This window comes from Ornithodoros turicata, chromosome 9 (genome assembly GCF_037126465.1).
Source record: "Ornithodoros turicata isolate Travis chromosome 9, ASM3712646v1, whole genome shotgun sequence".
NCBI lineage: Eukaryota > Metazoa > Arthropoda > Arachnida > Ixodida > Argasidae > Ornithodoros > Ornithodoros turicata.
This window is the reverse complement of record NC_088209.1, coordinates 9,117,329-9,141,931: the sequence shown is the minus strand read 5'-3', so window position 1 is coordinate 9,141,931 and position 24,603 is coordinate 9,117,329. Positions and strand designations below refer to the sequence as shown.

At 46.3% G+C, this 24,603-nt stretch overlaps 1 protein-coding gene across 2 annotated transcripts in view; it reads left to right on the top strand.

The window, feature by feature from the left end:
- The window catches only part of LOC135368098 (uncharacterized), a 53,949-nt gene extending 38,424 nt beyond the window's left edge, over window positions 1-15,525 (top strand). For both annotated transcript variants that reach the window (XM_064601173.1, XM_064601172.1), the window contains exons 3-4: window positions 10,484-10,645; window positions 15,179-15,525. In XM_064601173.1, the coding sequence (XP_064457243.1) occupies window positions 10,484-10,645; window positions 15,179-15,390 (374 nt within the window). In that variant the 3' untranslated portion in view covers window positions 15,391-15,525. The remainder of the gene's footprint in view (window positions 1-10,483; window positions 10,646-15,178) is intronic.
- The last annotated feature ends 9,078 nt before the right edge of the window (window positions 15,526-24,603 follow it).

The following is a 24,603-nucleotide window of genomic DNA, read 5'->3' as shown; positions in this document are numbered from 1 at the left end:
AGAAAGAAATGAGAACGTTTTTTTCCGCTATCTTCGTAATGTATATTCCATTTTGTTGTTGACTGTGATTATTCATGTGAATTCTTCAGTGCGAGATTTCTGTCCTCATAGCGCAGGTACTGGACGTAGCTAGTCTCTGATGTGTAGTCTATAATTGGTAGTCCCTTGCGGATAAATATGCACTTAACTTCACGTAAATACGGGCCACGAATACTACACGCTTGTCTGCGCTACACACTGTGTCACACATTGTGCATAGACACATAATGTTCCACGTGCAAAAGGCTTCCCCATCGCATACATTTTACGTGGCAAACCACTTTCACACAAATAGTCTCACGGGTTAATGAGTCCAAAGCCCAAAGCCGATATATAAAATTCGGGAAAACACCCGTACGCACCAAAGCTACATACGCGAAGGCGCCGATACGGCGTCAGTACCAGACCGTTACGCGCGAAATCGCCACGGGTGGCGCTGTCGATCAAGCGACCGCAGCGTCCTCTCGCTAGTGCACGGTGCCCATAAAACTGTTAAGTAGGCAGGGGTGGTCAGTTTTACTATTTTTTCGTATTACAGTCGACCCCCGTTTATCCGGACGGTGCCGTTCCCGGCGAAATCGTCCGGATACCGGGGCATCCGGATAAATGAAACGACCGAATAGAAAGGTCCTACAGAGCAAGGTTTAATTAAAACACAGAAATCTCGTCAATGACAGCTGTTACATAGTGGTGTAGGCACTCGATTCCTGCAAACTTTTGCTAATTGCATTGAGTTGAGTCACGCTGTTGCGCTGCTCGCAGAATGTCTGAGCGGACCTCAATGTCGAAGCCTTGTTTCTCACTGGCGTCTTCGGCACCGTCTTGCTGCACATCATCGGAATCAACAGCAGCAATCACAACGTCATCAGTCATAGCTGCACACGCGTCATCATCCTTATCAACGTCAACGTAGTCAGAAACCGCAGCATCATCTACGGCAGTCGCAGTAAGCCTCTGCATCAGGGATCGCAGCTCAGCTAGGGGAATGTCTTCATCGGCCAACGGGCCGTAAGCAGCAGGCCCTCGGATTGGAGTTTTCCCTTCTAGAACCGGACAGTTGCTCGAGATATTTCCAAATGACTCGACTGGTCAACGTGACCCAATGCACACAAATAGAAAAGGGGGTCATCGTGCACGGTTATCTCCCCTACGGAGGAATGTAGGTCCCTGACGTGTGACGGGAATAACCCCAACACAGCGAAAAGGGTGACGAAGCGGGGTCAGCGTCTTTTCTTACTCACGGTAGTCCGGATAACTGAAGCTGGATTACAAGAATTTCCTACTTTCGTTCCCTGGAATTCTTGTCCGAGTCCGGAAGCTGAAGTCCGGATAAACGAGAACAAAATACATGGAGGAAAATCCGTTCCCGTGCCTTTTGTCCGGATACCGCGGGATCCGGATAAATGAAGTCCGGATAAACGGGGGTCGACTGTATAATACTAATACATAATACTCCACAAAAACACGTATTACAAATACTTTTCGAAAATGTGTATTATAATACATAATACTAATGCTGTATTATAATACATTATTTATTTATTTACATAAGTACCCTACAGCGCCGGAGCAGGAATTATGGTAATAAAGGAATACATAACTTTTTGAAAAGCCCAGGGCGTACACAACATTTATTTCACGATTTACAGTGCCTGGTATATGAAACAATAGATGCATTACTGATTATTTGGCTTTAATAACAGTTTCTCAAAAATTCAATCTGTGAGTCAGTGGTAGATCCTGGGGGGGGGGGGGGGACAGTCAGTTTATACATTGGATTTCCCTCTCTCCCCTCCCCTATTACGCGCCCCGACAAAGACACCGCCCCCCCCCTCAAACCGAGGGTCTGGATCCGCCCCTGCTTCGAGTGCTCTCCTGCACTCTTAAAAATGAACTTCACCACATAGCACGCTCCTAGCCAACCATCATCCCGAATGACAACGCTCTCGCCCCTGATTTGTTGAAAACGGGAGGAGGAGCCTATTTTGTGCCGTGCATAATGGCACAAAATAGGCTCCTCCTCCCGTTTTCATCAAATCAGGGAGGAGAACGTTGTCATTCGGGATGATGGTTGGCTAGGAGCGTGCTATGTGGTGAAGTTCATTTTTAAGAGTGTGTATGGTCGAAGCAAAGAACGTCTTGTGGCATATTGAACCACAAGACGTCTAAGACATGTCCCTTCTAAGCCTAGCCAGGGTTGAGGGCAACTGTCCCTCCTGAGCTGCCCCTCCCCCCCCCTCCAGGCGTGGGAGGGAGGGGCGAAGATTTCCCTCGTACCAGAAGTACACTCTTAAAAATGAACTTCACCGCATAGCACGCTCGTAGCCAACCATCTACTCGAATGATATCGCTATGTGCCCTGATTTGTTCAAACGGTAGGCGCACGCCTTTTTTGTGACACTTATGCTGTTCATAATTGTCACAAAAATGGCGTACGCCTCCCGTTTTCAACAAATCAGGGCAGATGACGATATCATTCGAGATGATGGTTGGCTAGGAGCGTGCTGTGCGGTGAAGTTCATTTCTAAGAGTGTAGAAGCCTGCCTTGGTGCGTACATTAACCTTGGACACAGAGCTAGAAACACTTCCGATTGCTCCTTTCTTCCTGGGTAATTTGACCCGAGAGTGTACACTGACTAATCTCCGAAAGAGTAGGTGTTCAAAGAGATGACGACCAAAAACGTGTGGTGTGCTGACCCACCTGACCGGATTATCACCATGCTGATAGCGCATTCGGGGTGAACGAACACATCAAAATCCGAGAAATATTACTGGGGTATTATAATACTTGTAATACGCGTTTCTGCGTATTATTATACTAATACAAATACATTTTTAAAATCTTTATTATAGTACGTAATAATAATACAAAAATGTATTACAATAATACTATTATAATACAAAGTATTATAATAGTGCCCAGCCCTGCTTGAAGTAGGCCAGTAAGATGCACCGTGCGAAGTAATTCACACCACAAAGTCATAATTATCGTAGAAATTGAATTTAAAATACGCCGCAAAAAGCGCTCGTGCGCAACGGTGGCGAAGAGCAGTACCAGCCTTTGATGTGCCTGGAACCTCGCGCTGACGCGATGGAGAACGCTTGCTGATTGGCCTAGACTCTAGGCCAATCAGCGAGCGTTCTCCTAGAGCCCTAGAGAAATGTTGTCTGTATTCCGCTGCCGTCTGCTACTCGGCTGTTGGGTGTTCTGAAAGAGCCTTTCTCCTACCTATTGAAAAATCCTACAGGAATTCTCACAAGAAATGTCTCACAGAATCCTAAGAGAAATTCTATGGGATTATTGCCCAAATTCTTACAAGTTTTCTCATAAAATTTCTTATCGGATCTCTATGAGATCTCATAAAGTTTCTTTTAAGGGTTTCTCATAGACATTCTTATAGCTTGTTTCTCACAAGACTCATTCCAAATGTTCTTATAAGATTTGCAGGAGACAGTAAAGAAATGATGTTCTACACCAAGTGGCAATCCGTGTAATCTGTTCACTCTTTATTTAAATCGTTCAAAAAAATCGCATGTGCAGAACAAAAGAACTCAGCCTTGTAGCCTTCGGTGGATCGGAGGGCCTCTCATTAAGATATCGTGTATATGCATCTGAAAGAAAAAAGAGAAGAAAGTAAGAACTTCATAATCTCAATTGTGACATTACGATGCGACATATGCTCTTGTTTGGAAAAGCAGGCAAAGCATGTGTGTGCGGAAATTGGATGAAGGAGCACACATTTTAGAATACAGGCATATGGTGCAATAAAAATCATAATCTAGGCCAGAAAACCACAACTGTGATACACACGCTCAGTTCAGTTGGAGTATTAATTTATACTCGCAGGTAATGGTGACTACTGGGCGGGATAAGCTGTTTTAGTTATGATAAAGCATATCGCTGTGAAGAAACCACTATTGCGAGCCATATAGAATTTCAATATGAGAATAACGAACGCTGCTTTAATTTTCATGATCTTTTTATGGACCTAACACATTCTGCTTTATGCACCTTCCGTAGTCTGCACTTCCTGTTCCAAATGTAAGACCGTAAACACATCTACATGGTGTTTATACGGTCTTACGTTTGGTACAGAATGTTCAGCATGCAGAAGGTTCTGAAAGAAGAATGTCTCAAGTCCGTAAAAACAGAAAAAAGTCGTCTACAAATAAAGATGCATGGTAGTCATGCATCCAGAGTAGTCATGCATTTTGGGTCACCATACAAACGCGATTGTCTAAGAGCATAAAGCATAATTTGACTTGCAGCGCAAGAAAGTTGTAAAAAAGATGCAATACAAATGCACAATCGAGCAAGACCTAAACAAATACAGCTTGAATTCCTAAAAACCATGCACTGTTAAAACAGAACTTCACCACATAGCACGCTCCTAGCCAACCATCATTCCGAATGATATCATTCTGTGCATTGATTTGGTGAAAATGGGAGGAGGCGCCTATCTGGGACAGATTATCTTGTCCCAGATAGGCGCCTCCCCCCTGTTTTGAACAAATCATGACACAGAATGATATCATTCGGTATGATGGTTGGCTAGGAGCGTGCTATGTGGTGAAGTTCTGTTTTAACAGTGTGCACAGCGCAAAATTGCAAGACAAGAAATGTCATTCTGTCCTAAGTGTTTGTCGTACTTTCCTCATCTCCCACACTCTTAAAAATGAACTTCACCGCATAGCACGCTCCTAGCCAACCATTATCTCGAATGATATCGTAATCTGCCCTGATTTGTTGAAAACGGGGGGCGTACGTCTTTTCTGTGACAATTATGAACAGCATAAGTGTCACAGAAATGGCGTACGCCTCCCGTTTTCAACAAATCAGGGCAGATAGCGATATCATTCAAGATGATGGTTTGCTAGGAGCGTGCTATGCGGTGAAGTTCATTTTTAAGAGTGCACCCCTACACTCTTAAAAATGAACTTCACCACATAGCACGCTCCTAGCCAACCATCATCCCGAATGACAACGTTCTCGCCCCTGATTTGTTGAAAACGGGAGGAGGAGCCTATTTTGTGCCGTGCATAATGGTACAAAATAGGCTCCTCCTCCCGTTTTCAGCAAATCGGGGGCGAGAACGTTGTCATTCGGGATGATGGTTGGCTAGGAGCGTGCTCTGTGGTGAAGTTCATTTCTAAGAGTGTACCAAAAAATGAAGAGGCGTGGAGGATACTACAACTAGTAAACAAATATGATATTTCATGGTTTGCTGAGGGAGATATAATTTTCTCTAGCGGGAGATCAACAATATTCTAAATACACAATTTTGGAAGCTTCAATACAGTACTTCCGATATCAGCGTACCCTTACCGTTAGTTTATACACCTCAATCATTTTAAAATTTTAGACGTTAGACCGAACACCTCACGCAAACAGTAACATGAAACTGACTACAGTTGACGCGATGCATGGACGGATTCGGCGGTCAGTCGAAACAATGGGAGGAACTGGTCTACCGAAATAAAGTTTTGCACTTCAAAACACGAGGTATGGGTATATTTTCTTCCAGTCGTAATAAGGCCACTCTCGGTTTCTGCACAAAAAAGTCGATAAAGCTGACTAGAAGACGCTTGTACTCAATGTACACAAATCCAATGCCCTCTAGGAATGCGTACTCCTGAGGAGCAGTCACCACGTTGAATGAGATAACTGAGCTTACCTCCACGCATTTTTACTTCTGCCCGGTTCCAGCCACGCTGCCGTCCTCAGCATACCAAAACGCCAGTTTAATGTTCTTGTTGAGGCCTTCCTATGTCGTTGTCTCAGATTCCGTGATAAACTTGCGTGAAGTATCGCTTCCATGCCGTCTTCGATGTAGTTTACGTGGACGCATATTGAGTATTCGCAGCAGACTCCTGCACCGTTCACTACATGTGTTTGAATGGCGGCGCCAAACGGTCAAACCACGAACACCACGAACGCCACGGTCTACTAGATCATCTTTCGTTGAGGCCACAGGGGTGACACAAACCCGCCATTGTTGTAACTACCCTCAAGCGGGTGCTTTTGGCAAAACTGCCATCTTGTCCTGGTCGCACGTCATAGAAAACGTCATTTTGAGGTCATGTGACTTTGTTTACATGTCGTTTTACCGCTTACCGACATATTTTCGCCGTCATAACACCAAGAGATGACCGTATTTTGCCAGCGTAAACTATGCGGTGCTTCTTCCGCAACATGGTAACCCATTTCACCTTAGTTTAAGTACATCGCATCGGCTCGGTAAGTCTTAACGCGTGGTCGTCCTCACATCTTTGTAAGTTGTCAACAATACGAGGCTTTATGTGTAAAATTGCGCGTTTTACTGCGAGATTATCGGATAAAAATAATTACCGTGGTCGAAAAACATCCAAAACATCGTACAGAAACAACAACCGCATTGTTTGAGCAATACATTGGATGCCACCCCTGTGGTTGAGGCACGGCGACAGTCTGAGAGAGTGAAACACAGTAGAGAATACTAGTAGAGAGAGAAACACGGCGCCAGTCTGTCACATGACTCAGATAGCACAACTTCAAACATTCAATAGTGCTGTTTCTCTAGACTTGGATTTCCTAATGCCATGTTGACAGTCGGGGGGGAGTCTTCTTTGTTATCATGTTTAATGATAACAAAGAAGAGGAACGAGGGAAAGGTCAGCCAGACAGGGTGTCTGCTTGCTATTCCCAAAAAAAAAAGTCAGAGAGAGAGTACCCAGGCGGGCACAGTCCGGTTCACAGGGCGACCAGGAGGTCGGTTGCAGCGAGGTAACGGAGGAGCAGTCTGGTGACTACGCACTGTCGGGCGCGCTGCACGGGGCCGAGTAAGGTCCGCAGCGTGAGGTGCAGGCCAAGGTGTGTGAGCTGTTGCTCAAGTGCGGCTTTGGCCGAGGAGTAAAGGCGGCAGTGCAGGAGGAGGTGGGTAGTGTCCGCCACCACACCACATTTCGTGCATAGTGGGGAACCTATGTTGCCCATGAGGAACTGGCGCGATGGGGTCTTAGCGACGTTGAGTCGTAGGCGGTGAAGGAGTGAGCTCTCCCTTCGAGAGAGGCTCAGTGGGATGGTGAGCTCCATCTTGACAGTCGGGTATTACGTGTTCATCCAGGAAGTTATGAAAGTTAAGGTTTATCCTATCTTTCATAGTCTTTTATGCACCCACACTCTCGAAACCTTTCATAATACGGGCAAGTAAAGACACTGCAAAAAAACGTGTTTTTTTTTTTATTGAAAGTCAACATACTGAACGAACGCTTAGGAACACATGTCCTTGAACGCTCGTCCTGTGTGTGTTCTGTTCGTGTCTTCCTTGGCGTTCGTTCAGTTACATTTAATACAACAACAATAAATGAAGGAGAAATGATGATGACATGGGATACAGGTAACACAGAAACTGGCCTAGAGTCAACTTTTACTGCTTTCATTCGATTTTCATGAGCTAGATTATACAGGGTGTTTTTTCTATAGAGACACAATTTTATTAAAAAACTATAAGGGCTATAGCCATGCTGTTTTCACTGCTATCATCTCTGGGCCGACGGACGTTGTTGGTCATATGTTGCTCAACCGTCAAATGACTAATTACCTAAAAATCGTTAATTTACTTTCTAATTATAAAAGCTACGAAGCTGTCCCAATCAGAACATCTGTTCCTTTCGGTGACCTGATATCGTAGCCGTTTTCAGAACAAAAATCTGTTCGGTAGATCGTCCGCAAAACATTCGTGAAGGAACACCGTTTTTTTTTTCTTTATTTTGTTCATTGCGTATCTTCAGAAACGCGTCTTTCCTTCACCCCCAGTGTGAGAGGGTCGAAAGAGCACACTGTCGCCTCTTGCTTCCTGGAAAAAGATTAAAGGAAAACAGGAAACGCAACCCAAGATAAGGGCAGTTCCGATAGCGTCACCCGATACACGTGTTTTTGTTTTGTTTCCGCAAGTTAAAGCTAATCTTCGACGCGTGAGGCTCCTTCACCATCTCACATTGGAGGTGAAGGAAAGACACCTCTCCGAAAATGCGCAATGAACAAAATAAAGAAAAAAATCATGTTCCTTCACGAATTTCTTGCGGACGATCTACCGAACGGATTTTTGTTCTGAAAACGGCTACGATATCAGGTCACTGAAAGGAACAGATGTTCTCATTGGGCAACTTTGTAGCTTTTATAATTAAAAAGTTAATTAACGAGATTTAGGTAATTATTCATTTGACGGTTGAGCAACATATGGCAAAGAACGTCCGCCTGCCCAGAGATGATAGAAGTGAAAACAGCATTGCTATAGCCCTTATTGTTTTTCTTTATTTACAATGTGTCTCCATTAAAAAAAAAAAACACCCTGTATATGTGTGTCAAATGAGGAGCAATCAATAACACATTTGATAAGTTGTGTCAGAATTCCGCCAATGTCAGTACCACTGAAATCTTTCAGTTCAACGAATAATGACATCACCATCGACTCAGTGGTCGGAGACTGGGAGTGGTGCTAAATTACAACACACGAGGGGCAGTCCAAACGTAACCTTAATAAACCCTAAGTAACCCCCCCCTCGCCCCCGCGTTCACTGAGCGTTGGCCATCGCTCACGAATTCCGGGAGAAAAACATTCTTAGGTTTCTCATGTGTGCCGCTTTGATACTAGGCAGAAATATACTACCTTCTGATTTCCTGCACGGCGGTGCCTTCTTTGTTTGTTTGTTTTCCCTTCTCTTTCCTCACGTCGTTTATTTTGTCAACATGAATCGTACTTAACGGGGTCCTCGAATGGGTTCTCACTTTTCAATGGTTTTGGGGGGCCCAACACAACGAGCAATTTGGGAAATGCTGCAATAGGAGATCAAGGAAACAGTCAAAACCTACGTCTATATCCGATATTTCATAAAGGAAATTCCAATGTATTTGCTCTATCGCCTCTTCGAATTTATCGAGGCAATTTGGCGATCCAAATGCTGTAGAGTGATCCAAAGGAAGATGGCCAACGAACACTGCATGTGACAAAATGTGATAGACATCCATTGAGTGAAGTATACCTGGGGTCACGTAAATAGACTTTTTATGGAAGAAAATGAAGCGTAGTTTTGCGTAAAAATTTCCTAACCTAACCTAATATAAGTTAATTAACCTAGAGCCGGTTAAGCAGAGCTGTTCAAGAGATAAAATAAAACACCCCTCCTATTCATCCTCGCCGCTAGACCATGGACGTTCTTGTGGAAAAATCTATAATTCTCTCCGAAGCGTGCAGATTTACAATTCTCCATTCAAGCATCTCACTAACAATCCCTGGTTTTAAGCTAAAAATGTGTTCTTATCAACAAAAAAGGTTTATCATCATGACATTATTCGCAATGGAGCACCACGAAAACTAAACTGGACAAACAACACAGCGGCGACGCTATTGCCTTATAGAGGGGTGATAACACTGTGTATTGTCATCAAGTAGGATAAGTAGGTGATAGCAGTGTCTATTGTTATCAAGTAGGTAACATAGTGAATAAACCCTATACAGCATATCAAACGTGGACCTCAAATTTTCCGCCATAACACTAAGGGTCGATTAACACGATGCAACTTTTGCTGCAACGTCGTTCAAGCAAGGTGTGCGCGGAGTTGAAGTTGCAGAGGGTAACTTAAGTAGTAAAGTAACAGTTACGGCGAACACAACCCGCATGTGGTGGTACACTCTTAAAAATGAGGGGGGGGGGGGGGTGTCGAGGTAGCTTGCCGTTGTTGGCCGCACTCAAGTGGGCATCGTCACGACTATAGCCAAAAAAAAAAAGGAAACGAAGGTGGGAGAAAGGGGAGTACCTGCCTACACTCTTAAAAATGAACTTCACCACATAGCACGCTCCTAGCCAACCATCACCCCGAATGACAACGTTCTCGCCCTAGATTTGTTGAAAACGGGAGGAGGAGCCTATTTTGTGGCCATTATGCACGGCACAAAGTAGGCTCCTCCTCCCGTTTTCAACAAATCAGGGGCGAGAACGTTGTCATTCAGGATGGTGGTTGGCTAGGAGCGTGCTATGTGGTGAGGTTCATTTTTAAGAGTGTAGGCAGGTACCATCATCATCACCACCACGTGAACTGTTCAGCGCATTGCTCGGAGGGAGAGAAAAAGGCAACGCACAAAAGATTATCATTATACAGAGCACAAGTTCCCTTTGTCAGCAGCTCCTCAGCGCCGATACTGTTTCTTTCAATCGGATATCCTTACACACGCAGATGTCGGCACGCACTGAAAGGCAGTAGCGTGAGCCGTGCCTTATGCAGTGTTGTTCTATTTTGGGAGTGTCCAATATAGGCAACTCCTACATGAGTGGGTGTCGCCTTTAGGTTATTATTATTTAGGTGTTGCGTAAAAACTATGTTGAAAATCCACATTGTTTATGATCTGGGAGTCAACTGTCCACACGGTAGGATGCACCACTAAACATAGCGTTGTGTTCTTTGCAGGAACTGGGCTCCGCTGTTACGTCTGCAACAGCAAGTATAACACATCCTGCATTGCCGACCCTCCGGAAAAATACCTCGTAGATTGCGAAACCCAGACTGGACGAGCCAGTTTACAGCACATGAATGTCACCTTCAAACTCTGCCGTGCGATGTACATGAACAGTAAGTAACACCCCACTACAATTGTACTGTGCATAGCTTCATGTTGTGAAGAATATTAGTCAGTAGGGAGACCACATAGCCCGCTTACTGAGCTGCGGCTATACGCTTCGGTAAGGCAACGAGGACAATTTCTAGAAAGTCCCTATTCGACTGACTCATTATGAGGGCGGTCGCATCCGTTCCTGTCCAATTCCGAAAAGATGGCGTGATTTTATTCCTCCTTGACCACTGACCACAGCATCGAAAATCCCACGTGTCATAGTGGCATACTTTGACTGCTGCTCGGTGGAACGCATGCCAAGGGCAGACAGCGAATGGTGAGAATATGCCGACGTCCGAGTCAGCCCTACAAAGTGTCCTGGCAAGGAGCGTGAAAGTGTGCCTAGGTGTTCCTCGAACCACCTCGAATGCCACAGCTTAGGCAGAAGCGCGGGAACCACCTTTCTCAAAACTTCGGATTCAAGAATCTCTACGCCACTATACCCGCTTGGAAACGAAACATCGTAGTCACCCATTGGTCCGGTCCATTCTTAAGAGGAACTCGTCATGCATACATCGTGCAATAATGCCGCACCGAGCTTCAATCCCGAAACGCGAACACGTGTCGGACAACCATCCCGTCTGGACGCTGCATCAGCCTGTTGCCGAGGAGGAGGAGGAGGAGGAGTGTCGTTGGGAGGAACCCGAGAGGTCTGCCTGCCTGATTAGGCGGCATGTTTCTCGGGAAGGGAAAGGTGGTGGAGAGGAGGAGAGGAAAGGGTGAAGTGGAAGACCGAGCGGAATCCACTCGGGGGGAGGATAGCTGCGTCCATGGGCCGACTTCAGGGGAACTGTGCCGGCTATTACACATCTGAGGGAAACCCAGGAAAAACCCCAGACGGCACAGCCGGCTTCGAACCGCGGACCTCCCAGTCTCCAAGCGCACGCGTTACCGCTGCGCCACCGGAGCTGGTAGCCTGTTGCCTACCTTGAGGTCCCAGGCATTCCGAGCAAGAGATCGACACCTCCTTGCGTTCCGCGCCAACACAGCCTGACTGATATTTACAGCTTCAGCGACAGAAAACAGTTTTACACGGATGGACGTACTCAAAACGCGGGATCTACGTGTGCTACCGTCATGCCACAAGAACATGTTCAACTGAGGTGGTGCTGGTGAAAGGGCTCGCCGTTGTATAGGCCTCACAGAGGTGGGCAACGTCACGACCGACGCCCTGGGGGAATGTGCGTCCTGGGCCAACTTCTAAGGGAACTGTGCCGACATATGTCTGAAAGCGTCTGAGGAAAACCCAGGAAAAGCCCCAGACACCCTGAGTTCTACTCCCTGAGTGATCGCCTGTCCCATCAAATGTCATCGACTGCTGCGGAGCTTCACGGGTTTCTGTTGGCGCTTTGTCACATTGCTTCTTCTCCAACTGGCCTCTCGTGGGTGACATTCCACTGACTCGCGAGCGGGATCTTGGACATCGTGCGACAGCTGTTCTAATGGCATTCCTTGTGGACATCGCTGCGCCTCTAACTTATTGGACGAACTAACTTTTATTTTTCGAGTGTTTTGGAGTAGCAAGCTGCTGTGTCTTGTAGTTTTGTTCCATCTCCATATTCTTCTTTTCTAACTGTAACTCTCTAGGTTTCGGGGTCATGGACGTTCCGAGAGGTGTGGCCCGCTTCTGACACTCCAAGATCACCGGCTGTAGGAATACGCTGTGCAAGTAACCGAGCGTTCTGCGCATATCTCCTCTCCCAGTTACTCCACTCGCAAAGCCCCATTGGCTTCGGCGGCGCCCTCCCTCTTCCCTCTCACTACCTCCTCTCATGCGTAGAGCACGGGGACCAAACCTTACACCCCAAGTCTCGTACATGTGTCATACTTTTGTGTGTTTTTTAGAGTGTGTATTTGTGTTCTGTTTTGTAGGTTTTGTATATCCATCATTTTTGCACTTACGTCATCAGATGCGTTTACATGAAGACGGCAGAAGGCGACATGCTGCTTGCATGTAAACGGTTGCACGACGACTTAAATACTAAGCCGTCGATTGAACGCCGCTGAATCGACAACGTTAGGTAGTTTAGGCGACAGCTGTCGTCTGCCATGTAAACCGGCAAAGACGACTTTGCAAGTTCTATCCGCTACCTTACTTCCTCCCCGGTAGTCATTTCCTCTCTCGCAAGAAACAACGTGTCGGAAACGGGAGCTCCTCGCAATCAGCGGAGGTGCATTTGGAATAAAGACAGCGAGAATTTCATGCTGTGTATCATCCTGGAAATGAATATGCATCACAGCTTGACTCCAAACCGTCGAATGTTGTCGGACTTGAAGAGGCCGCTTCTGTCGGATAAGTCGCTCGTAAGTCGCCTGGCGTGTGGGATTCTTCCAGTCGCCCCAGCCTCCCACATGTAAGCGAGTAGAAGTCGACTGGGCGAGATAAGTCGACTAACACGTTTAGTCGACCTATGTGTGCATGCAAACGCGGCTATTGAGGCGCTTCCACGAAAGAAGATGGGTGTTGCCCAACTCCAATTGTTTTTAAATAAACATATATTTTCTGCTCCTCCTTCTTCCTCTGTCTCTGACCGTCATCCACCTATTATATTCTGAGGCGAGAGAGAGCGAGGCAGTGACGTATGGGAAGTTGTCGAATAACTCGACTGACACGGTTATATGGCGGAGTTCGGTCGGCATTTGTCTTCTGAACTGCCCAACCCGAGGGACTTCCTGCGTCGACTTCAAGAAACAAGACGTTTAATCAACCTAAGTACAGTCGGACCTCGTTTTATGAACCCTCGATATACGAATTCCCTCAACTTACGAACGGCTCCACAGGGAACCAAACTTTTTCCGTGTATTTTGACCTCGTTTTACGAACCCTCGATATCCGAACTATGAACGGATTATGAGGGAACGGACCCAAAGTAGCCAAGCCATTCTGACCTCGATATACGAACGGGCGTTATGAACGTACAGAGGACAGGCCAATGGACCGGAGGATAATGAAAGTTCTTCAGTACATGCTGCCAAGGTCAAACATACAATGTCCCAACGCCACTACGTTCCACAAACATGATTCACCATTTCCTGAAAGAATAATTCCGGCGTTTACAGCCGAATGGTTGTGAGTTTGGACCAGGTATCCGAGATGGAAACATCTTGCCGTTCCAAGAGAAGGCGTTCAGTCCTGACAGCTGGTGACAAGCGTGATATTTGTCGTTGGAAACAGTCTCATCCGCGCGTGATACGGTACTTTGAGGACCGGGTGGATGAGTCAAGTGTCAGACTTCTGTCATCTCTTCTAAACAGGATAGACCCTGCACAAAGTATGGTGCAAAGCACAAGTACGCAGTATTTTCAAAAATAAAACTTATTCAATTCAATTTCCCGTGTTTTTGTGAGGTATTTGTGCACTGCACTCCTCGGACCTCGATTTACGAATACCTCGATTTACGAACGATTTTCTGAGAAACGAAGGGTGTTCGTAAAGCGAGGTTTGACTGTATTTACATGCGTGGTTCCCAGAAAGGCTCCAGTTTCCGAATGAGCGCATTCGGGCCAATCCGCTGTCACGTGCCCTAGCATAGCTGCGTGTCTTCAGCTTCTTCAGTTGACGCCACTACACTCCTCCCGTCTAAGTTGAGCCGAACCGCTGGGGTGGACGACGGTCCCTGACGGGGTACCTTCGGGTCTGAGGGTCGTCTTCTGAATGAGCATCACAATCAACGGCGGAATGGCCAGGAAGCATCCCGTCGGGTGAGATACCGAAGTCTAGTAGATCCGGCAGGCGAATCTTTACTGTGCTAATCTTGCGTCGACTGTGTAGACCGGTTAGCATGCGGACGATAGATCGTCTTATTCAGTTAAGTCGACTTGTGTGTCGGCTTTCGTGTAAAGGCAACTGGTGACACCTGTATCCTTCCATGCAACGGTTAAGGTCTGTTCCGACATATAGCAGCGCTCTATTATAGCGCTACAAAACAGCGCGCAAAAACAGCGCTCACTGTTATTGGGCGGTTCACACTTGCAAAGCAGCGCTAGCGCTATAATTCAGCGGAAGCTCGGTGGTCGTTTCCGGTCTCTCCAATCACGGCAGCTCCGGGGTTCGACAGCATGCGGACGAACAAGTTCGATCAAATGACTCAAGGAAAAATACCAGACATTTTGGATAACAGACGCGCCGGTTCCGACGTAGTCGCCGTGCCGTGAAATGTGGAAGCAAAGCAACTCGACGACTTGCGCGACGTCATCGCTGAAGGGCCTCCTCATTGGCCAACAGGAATGTAGTGTTAACATTAGCGCAGAGAAAGTTGACACGAGCTCAACTCCGGCAAGCGCTTATTTTTAGCGGTTTTGAGCACTGCGAGGAGGAATTTATTGCGCTATTTTATAGCGCTATATATAGCGAATCGCTATATGTCGGAACAGGCCTCTTTGGCCTTGAGCGCGTTATGCAGGTGGTCAAGTGCGCTGTTTTAGGAGTGTGCTTATGAGTCGCTTTCTCGAAAGCAGTCACGTAAGGTTTTTTTTCTCATTACCATTCGCAGTTGACGGCCAGGAGAAAAGTGTGGCTCGCTCTTGTGGATATCGGGAAATCGACCGTCCGTGCTACACCACAGCCACGATGCAAGTCAAGTCTAAAGTGTGCCAGTGCAACCAGGATGGATGCAATGCCAGTACAACTGTCAGTCCGTCCCAGCTGTTTTTCCTCATTACTGCTACTGCCATCATGATGATACTCTTCAGTGAGACTCTATAAACTGGTTTCGCACGACCAACACCTCATGAACATTCCTCAGCACTGGAGGGCACCGGTAGTGAGGACAACAGAGAACTAGGGTAGAACTGTAGGTATATCGTTTACACACTGAAATGAAACGCTAATCGGAAATCAGTGCTCGTTTTCGGAGTTGCTGCATTTAGTTCGCGGATGACAGGCAATAAATGGCTCCTCGTACACATGGGTGGAAAGTAAAATTAGAGAGCGAATGGGTTCTAGCCGAGTGCGTTATACTCGCTGGAAATGGGTGCGGAAAATTGCTCTGCATATGGGTGAGCGCAGTCAATTTCATGACCAGCCATCGTGCTAGACACGCGTAGGCGTTGTCGAAGGTAACTGACGTAAGGCTATCTCAGTATTTGCTACTGGCTCAACGCGTTTAGAGTTCTCCATCTATAGCCGCTTAATTTAGAAAATAGTGTCACAACTACGAAGCGTTTTCCAGCGACGCGTGCTTTTGTCATAGTGGTGTTTCAGCAGCTTTCCCGGGTAGGCCAGTTAGGCGACGGGTATCACTGGTACCCTCATTCCGAAGTATATAGTGTAGGCATTGGTGCTTGGAGTAGTCGTCTCTTAAAGGGGCATCAAACAGGTATACAAGGTGCACAGCTTCCGTACCACTCTGCTACGCTGTTGACAGTTAAAGTTTCGCGAAAATTACTGTTCAGAAGAGGTAGAGAATGTCTGCAAACGGACAAAATACTCGCGGCACTCTATTGTATACTCATATGGCCCGCAGTGATGCAACGCCAACAAAAGACGCGCCAATCAAAGTACATTAATTCATGCGTTATCGGGAAGTGAGGCCATATTCTCCCACTTGGAACCCGCCATGTCAGCATAGTCACACCTATACCTAAAGCCCACAATTTCTTATTTCTACACGCACTATATTTTCCGCCTTAGCAATACTGCGCAGGCCGGGATGACTACACGGCAATGTGCCCCCCTAGTATACCACGGGCGCTCTGGCGAGTTCACTTCAGTGGTCCTGTTCCTACAACCGGTACACTCTGCGGGCCACAGCTGAAATGATCCATTGCCCGATTGGTGGCAATGCCTCCATGGCGCGGAAGGAGAGTTTCGAAATGATTAGTCTGCTTCTGTGCCATTGTCTCTCGGTAAATAGACTCATTAAGCTTAAATAAATTGGGAGTCCCGATTAGGATACTGTGAACCGTGGAGGTGGCTCTACGCAGCGGTAGATTTCCGCTTCACTACGACCAGCCGCGACAAAAATATGTAAACCCAAACTAATTAATTACTGCAACAAATGACCCGCTTCGGTGGCAGACTTTTCTCCAAAAAGGTGTCCACTGAAGGTCCCAAAAGGGGCAGTACCCATTTTAATGTCGCCCTGCTTTAGAAGTTATGTCTTTTTTTACCAAACTCATTTGGGGGGGGGGGGGGGATTTTTATTTAAATAATGAGCGCCTCCCACTCATTCACACGGTGCGCAGCTTGTAGGTGGTATCGGACAGATACTTGTCAAAGGAAATTTCGTCGGTTGGTGCACCCGTTCGCGAATTATTTAGGCCGAGGATTTAACTGAAACGCCCGGTATATTGTAAGCTGCACTCGCTTCAGCACGCATGTTTAGTGCCCCTTTAAGTGTTTCACTAAAATTCATATCGACATGCTAGTGAAGTTGAATGTCATAATATGTTGCACGTTAATGATTACTTTCTCTGTCAGAGTTGTTGAGCAGCGATTATACAAAATCGTCAACACATCACATGCGGCATCATGTACACCAGACCGCCCAAAACAATTGCGGGCGATGGGCTAACACATCATGGCCCGGTTCACCAACGCTATCGGATCAAGGGTCGCTGAAACTTCAAGTTCCCACTGAATTCTTTTTTACAAACGTTAGTTGGTGATGTGATGAATGTTTCAGTACCAATAACTCCCTTTAGTGAAGCAGAGTTAAACTTTAAAATCAAGTTAAGGGACCGTTGATCTCGGTTCAAATGTTAATCGGCTTTGGTGAAGCCGGGCCTATGTCATTCATGGTGCAACTGACAGTACTCCAGAAGGATCCACATATCTAATATTGGTGGGTACCTTAAGGTGAGAAGTAAATACACATGTGTAATAGTATGTGAAGGTGATTAAGCCACCCCAACAACACTGAATATCCTCTGGACGTACGAACAATGTCCCAACGGATTCGCACGTCCGATGGATATCCCTCAGACATCCATCGGACGTACGAATTCGTTAGGACATTATTCGTACATCCAGGGGATATTCGGTGTTGTTGGGACAGGTGGAAGTTTACAAAGAAGGAAACTAATGAACTGCATGATTGCAATAACTAAAGGGCGGTATTTATGCACAATTGTGGAGGCGTAAATACTTGGAAAACAAGTCAGTTAATGCGTAACCCTTGTGTGTGACGTGCGAAAGTACAATGTTCGTTTCAGTCCTTTGAACACCCCCCAAAAATGCCGAAATAAATAATACATAAAGGAACTTCACCTCGCTACACAAAATTCACTGTACACAAGAAAACTGTACGCGGGAATGCATATGTCTTCGGCAACAGCACATCTCGGAAGAATGGCTGAAGTATTATTTCATCCTTCAGGTGAGCAAGCAATTCCACGTGAGCTCTGTAAACCCACCTTTTCGGGTACTTGCATTGCTCCACGGATATTCGTCGCAAGAAGTGGAAAAACGCGTCCTTCTTGTAGTTCCTTCTAGCGACTATGGTCAGTGACGTATGGTCAGCGATGACTATGGTAAGTCCTACAATCGGGACCGCCCACTCATCCGTGGAAGGCTCCTGCGATTGGCTACCAGCCTTTGCACGACGCCCCCGCTTCGCGGTGTAGTGACGGCTCTCTCTCTCCCAAGACTCCACTTGGCCGCGCCGCACTACATTCGCACGCGCGGAGTGATTCTTGCGTGGGGGCGCGGTCAAGTGTATGACTTATGTTGTCACCGACTATAGAGGCTGCTCTGCGTTGTACAGTGGTGCGCAAAAGTTCACGAACCGTGCGAGCGGTGTATCTTTACAGTTTCTCCTCGTCGCGACACCGCGGGGGAAGTGGGCTAGTTCTCTCGCGGGATTCCAAAGAGGGCGCTGGCTGCGATACACCGCTGTAGTGTCGGTATCGCATGAATGTGCTCGTGAAGTGGTTTGGATTGGCGTCGCTGTACCGGCGCACTCCCCCAACGGGTGAACCAGCTTGCCTCCGCCTGCCGCTAGGGTGTCGCGCCGACGAGAAATTACACCGCTCGCGCGTTCCGTAGACTTTAGTTTGGCCCTGTACTACGACTCTTTTGATTGGCTGCCACCAAATGTCCACAATGTCAGCGAAGATGAGCATTTCTCACACATTGTAGCGCATCAACCCGACTTTCCGATGCCAGTTGTTTCTTACTCACGACCTTCTCCACCGTGCTGATAGGTCATTCACCAATTCTCCGGATTGCCTGTGAATCAGCTCTCGTACTGTCAGTTTCATTATTAACCACCAGGCACGACGTCCGTCACATACCTTACCTTTCTGTATTTCACAGCTCTGGGAAACGCTGCCTCACATCATCCTATCTGCTCAACGATAGCTCTGATGAACCGTGTGTGTTGATAAGGTGTTACTGTTTTATTCAACTTGACGACTGATATGTCTTCAATGTGCTGTGTAAATCCGCAATAACAACTTTTTCTTTTTACTTTTTTTTGCAAAGAGTCGCTTTAACATGCTTCTGCATAAGAAACAAACTCAAGTGAAACATGCAAAGAGTACATTGTTTTGCTTTTGTTGTAACAAAAAAAAAATAAAGTTAGTTACAACCACTAAACTGAGGTCTAGTTGTTCTTCCTGTAGCCTGGCTTCCCGTGGAAGTGCATGGGATGGAAACGCGGACTTGGTCCGTTCTGAGCACGCTTGAGGACGCTCCAGGAATGCACGTAGCAGAGCCGTATAGTATTAAAAGGGAGTCTGGCAATTAATGGGTTATGCCTATACCTGAAGCTCCGCCCACTTTTTCAGCTTTCTGACCAATGGAGTGTTGAAATATGGGACGCTATCAATCAACCTATCCTCACTATTTGTCCCCCTATCCAACATGGGCAGCGCCATTTTGAGTGGCAAGCAGGGGCGGATCCAGGGAAGATCCTCGGGGGGGGGGGGGGGGCACTAAAAAAAAAGAGAGAAGACGGGGGGGGGGTCGCCTTGTAAGACGACGAGCTGCTGCCCTTTCATATCACACCAGAACTTTATTTATGATCTACATGCTGCGAAGCTTAGCAAGCTGTAGAGGCACGCCACCGTGCGGCGTGTGCGGAAAACGGAGCGTGCGGCAGGAAAATCTGCCGGAATGGGGGGTAGAGGTATGTCTCGGGGGCCTGGATCCGCCCCTGGTGGCAAGTTGATTGGATGGAATGGAGTGGATACCTCTCGCAATCTGCAAAACTAGTAGATTTTTTGTGCAAATTTGATGAACGCCACCTGGAGTGCGTGGGGCACGTCGGGAATTGTCGTCTGCTTCTGTCATTGCTACGCTGCCGGCAGAACCACCTGCTGGACACATTCTGTCGCCGGTACGATTTTTAAACGTATCTACAGGAATAGTTGGAATATAAAACGCAAGAATGATTATATCCATGAAATCCAGCAATTAAATATAAGATTGTACAGCGCAGTGCCGTTTTTGTTATTATTTCGTTGTGATCACCGCGATCGCCATGTTCACTGGGCGTAACACCGGCGACAAAACGTATGATTTTCGGATACATATCGATGGGTGAGCATCAGTTGACACTGATTTCCGAGAAACGTATATGAAGATGTACATTTGCAGCGTAAAATCAGAGTAGTATGTGAAATTTTTTTGTCGCGAAATTTCCGCTTCACTGTGTTTGTTTTCGTCGCCATTTTGGGTGGCAGTGAGGTATCATGGCGACCCCCTTGCTAAAAAGCAAACCAATCAGTTGAGCGAAACTGTGATTGACAGGTCGAGCCTCTCTTTGCGACTCCTCCCAATGGCCAGACTCCCTTTTAATATACGGCTCTGGCACGTAGCTAGCAGGGAACGGTAATGGTAACCGAAACAGGAACAGTGTATTACCAAAACTGGAGATGGTAACGGAAACAGATATGCCGTACCTTGATCGTCCATTACTAGAAACAGAAATGAAAAGGATCGTTCGGTATTCGATTGGAGCAACGGCTACCAGAGTTCGAGGTAACTCGTTGCAAGTAACTCGTTACTGTAACGAAGTTCCTTTGTTTGGTAACTTGTAACTTAACTCGGTACTTTTGCGCCGTGGTAACTTTCAGAGGAACTCGTTCCTTTTCCATGTAACTTTACCGAAGTAACTTAGATTCCAAGTTACTTTTAACTCGCTTTTCACTCACGTCCACTCATTTTCTTGCTTTCTCTCCGGTTCTTTCACGGTATTTGATGTCACAGAACGTGATATTCAATCAGTGACAGTATTATATTCAGGAAGTAAGAACCGCTGCCACTGAAATGAAGCTAAACCATTGTGCGCCCACAGGGGGTAAGAAGCAAAGCGTTCGGATAGACAGACCGAAACCGACTAAAATGGAAACACATCGGAAGGACGGCTAGGTTCCACGGACGGGCATTTGTTCGCCGTCTCCCACTGAACGAAAAGTAGGACCGAGGGTCGCATCTCTTTCAGGGTCCATGTCGTAATTCCCTCAAGACCGTGGCTTTCGGGCGCGACCTTGTTGACCTCTAGCTTTGAGCGTAGTTCAATTCTACCAAATTTTGGTGCTGTTGAACACTATGACGTCATTTGTTTACAAACAGGGAGAGGTCTATTGTTGGGCATGAACGAAAACGATCTAAGCGTGTTGCACTCCTCCGCAGGCAACTCAAGGACTAACTCGACTGCTCACGCGCGCTGCACCTGCGTAATGCTATTTTGTGTCCGAAGTAACTTGAAAGTAATTCGTTCTTTTCTTACAGTAACTCAGTAACTGCGAGTTATATTTCATGCTGAGGAACTTCGTTATTAACTTAGTTACATTCTGCACACGGTAACTTAACTTGTAACGAGTTCTTTTTGACGGGTAACTTCTCAATCTATGATGGCTACCCCTGTCACGGCGAATGACATGACTGACATTTTATTTTTGTACTTTGTAACTCCATTCCCTGTAAGATATGCCCTGAATACTACACGAGAGCATGGAAAGCGCAATATTGCATCTCCAGGGGTGCATCCGTCGGTTGCTCGTCCCAATCCTGATGTCGACAGATGCGACCTACACAACAGGCTCCACGACTAGCACAAGAATGCGAGCCTACGATTTTTGTTTTGTATTTTTTTGTGTATGTGTGTTGTTGTTGTTGTTTTTTTTTTTTCATTCCATCGTGGCTAAGGCAGTATTATTTACTACTGGGAGCGTCCGCCTGTGGATGTGACAGCGGACGGAGGTCTGATCACGGCCATTTCGAGCGGCTGGAGTCCAAGCGTGACACTCTTGGGGGATGACGACACGTTTCTATACAGCTCTTTTTAAATATCTTGCAAGATGCGCGCATCCGAAATTACTTGCGTATTATGGACGTACGACTCGGTCTGTCCTCTAGCTGCTCTGTAACAGATGTTCCACTACCGGAAACAATAACGGAAAAAAAATTTATAGGGTGGTATCAGTAGTCTCTTTTTCGCGAATGATAATAGAAGGTGCGCTCACACAAGTTTCTTAACCTGCTTCGTATACAGTTCTTTCTTTTCTTTTTTTTTTGTCCTTTACAGAATTTTTATACAAAAGCTACGAGAGCAGCATAAATGTCGTTTTTGCTGTCGAGTCCTACGGCCGTGCAGACATCCTCTGGAAGAAAGTGTGATACTATACCAGATCATTAATTACCTAAACTTCCTTAAGTAACTTTTTAATTAGGTTATTTCGGGCAAAAGCAAAACAGCAGATTGAGCGACTATCCTGGTTCCAAGCCATCTGACGTTTAACAAATCCAGAAACATGCACGCGCGTTAAAATATCCATCCCCGAATGTTGGTGTGCAAGTCAGACGAAACCGAAACCGCGGCAACCGGTGACGCTAGGAATACAGCCAAGATGCAGAAAGCCTGCGCGCTCGTCGACTTGACGTAACGATTTAGAGTCAGCCAATCAGGATCTTGTTTTCAACGGCCGTGGCCAATCACGAACGTGCTTTCAGCGGTCGTGGCCATGGAGAACCACCGTCGTCTGCGAGTGGTGATTGAACGTCCCCGCATACTAAATGGGAAAACTTGGAAAGAGAGTGGAAAGAGGTCTCAATCTTTCTCAAGAGTGATTTTCTAGAAAGCGTCTTGCACTTTTTGTCTAAATTTTTAGGTCTGCAGGTTCCACGTGAGCGCAATCATTTGCGAGTTCTTGAATTCGCAGAGCAGCGAATCGCACTAGCAGACGAATTCTGACTATATACGTCCACTTAGCGTAGGAGGGAGAGGAGGTAATGCGCAGGATTTCTCTAGCTAGGTAGTGTTGATACAGCGCTCATTTCACGTCAAAGGGCCACGTGATTTGGAGCGATGCAGATGATTGGAGTAAGTACCGCTTAGCTGGCCAGATAAACCGCTTTTCGGCCTAGATAAGCTAGAGTCACTAAATAGGGAACAGAGTAACGACACTGAGCCGCGCCGGCGAGCGAGACCGCCATCTTGAGTCACGCAGGGTTCCGTAACCTAGCAATGGGAGGCCAATCTACCCCTTCTCCGGTATAGAACAATGCACAGTCGAATCAGCTCACAACCGAGGAAACCAGTTTTGGATGGAATTGACTCAACGTGGACGGCGCGTTCTTGGAAGGAGAAACCACGTGACACGATCGGCCCAATCGCGGGCACCGAACGGCGGCTCCGGCGTGGAAATAGAGTGCGATACTCTGTACCCCTATTCAGTGGCTGTAAGGTCAGCCTCCGTCGGTGAGGGTGCCTCCTCAGCCACGCTTTTTTGGTTTCGGCTCATTTGCATATCAAAATTCGAGGATCGATATTTTAACGCGTGTGCGTGAATTAGGATTTTTTAAAAGATAAATAGCAGAGTTCGGGGGAACTCGTTACTGTAACCAAGTTCCGTTTTTTGGTAACTTGCAACTTAACTCGGTACTTTTGCGGCGTGGTAATTTTCAGATGAACTCGTTTCTTTTTTAGGTAACTTTACCAAAGTAACTTCAGCGAAGTTCCAAGTTACTTTTAATTCCCTTTTCATTCACGTCCACATATTTTCTTGCTTCCTCTCTGGTTCTTTCATGGCATTTTATGCCATAAAACGTGATATTCGATCAATGAGTATTCTATTCAGGAAGTAAGAACCGCTGCCACTGAAATGAAGCTGAACCATTGTGCGCCCACAGGGAATAAGATCGAAAGCGTTCGAAATGTTGGACCATAAACGAAAACGATCTAAGCGTGTTGCACTCCTCCGCAGGCGCCTCGTGGTCTAACTCAACTGCTCACGCACGATGCACCTGTGTAGTGCTATTTTGTGCCCGAAGTAACTTGGAAGTAACTCGTTCTTTTTTTAAGTGACTCCGTAACTGCGAGTTACATTTCAGGCTGTAGAACTCCGTTATTAACTTTGTTACATTCTTCACACGGTAACTTGACTCGTAACGAGTTCTTTTTGACGGGTAACCTCTCGATCTATGATAAATAGCTTCCAACGAGACCAGACTTTCATTCCTCTATCTCGCTTTTGCCCCAAATCCCCTAATCAAAAGTTAATGAATTTTAGGTAATTAGTCATCTTATAGCAACATACTTTCTTCGAAAGAATCTCCGCCTGGCCGTGTAACTACACCGCAAGACGAGATCTATGCTGTTCTCGCAGCTTTTTAACGAAAATTCTGGAAAGGATAAAAGCACTTTTGGAGCTCTTTCACTTATCTGGAAGCCCTGCTATCCAGACATTTTCGCAGGTAACTGTCTAGTCTGGATAAACAGGGGTCGACTGTATAGAGGGAAAACAGTTCGAAATGCACTTAGAGTCCAAGTACTTTTTTCTTTATTCACATACCTTAAAGCAGTTGAGACACTTTCATAGATGTTTGGTTCATTACATTACGGACGCGTTGTACTTCACGCCAGAATACTGAAGAAATATAGAATTATTGATTTACGTGTCTTCCTTAGCGAGATACAAGCCCTCCAACACACTGCCAAACAAAGCGCCGAAGTGAGAGAGTTCAGAGTTG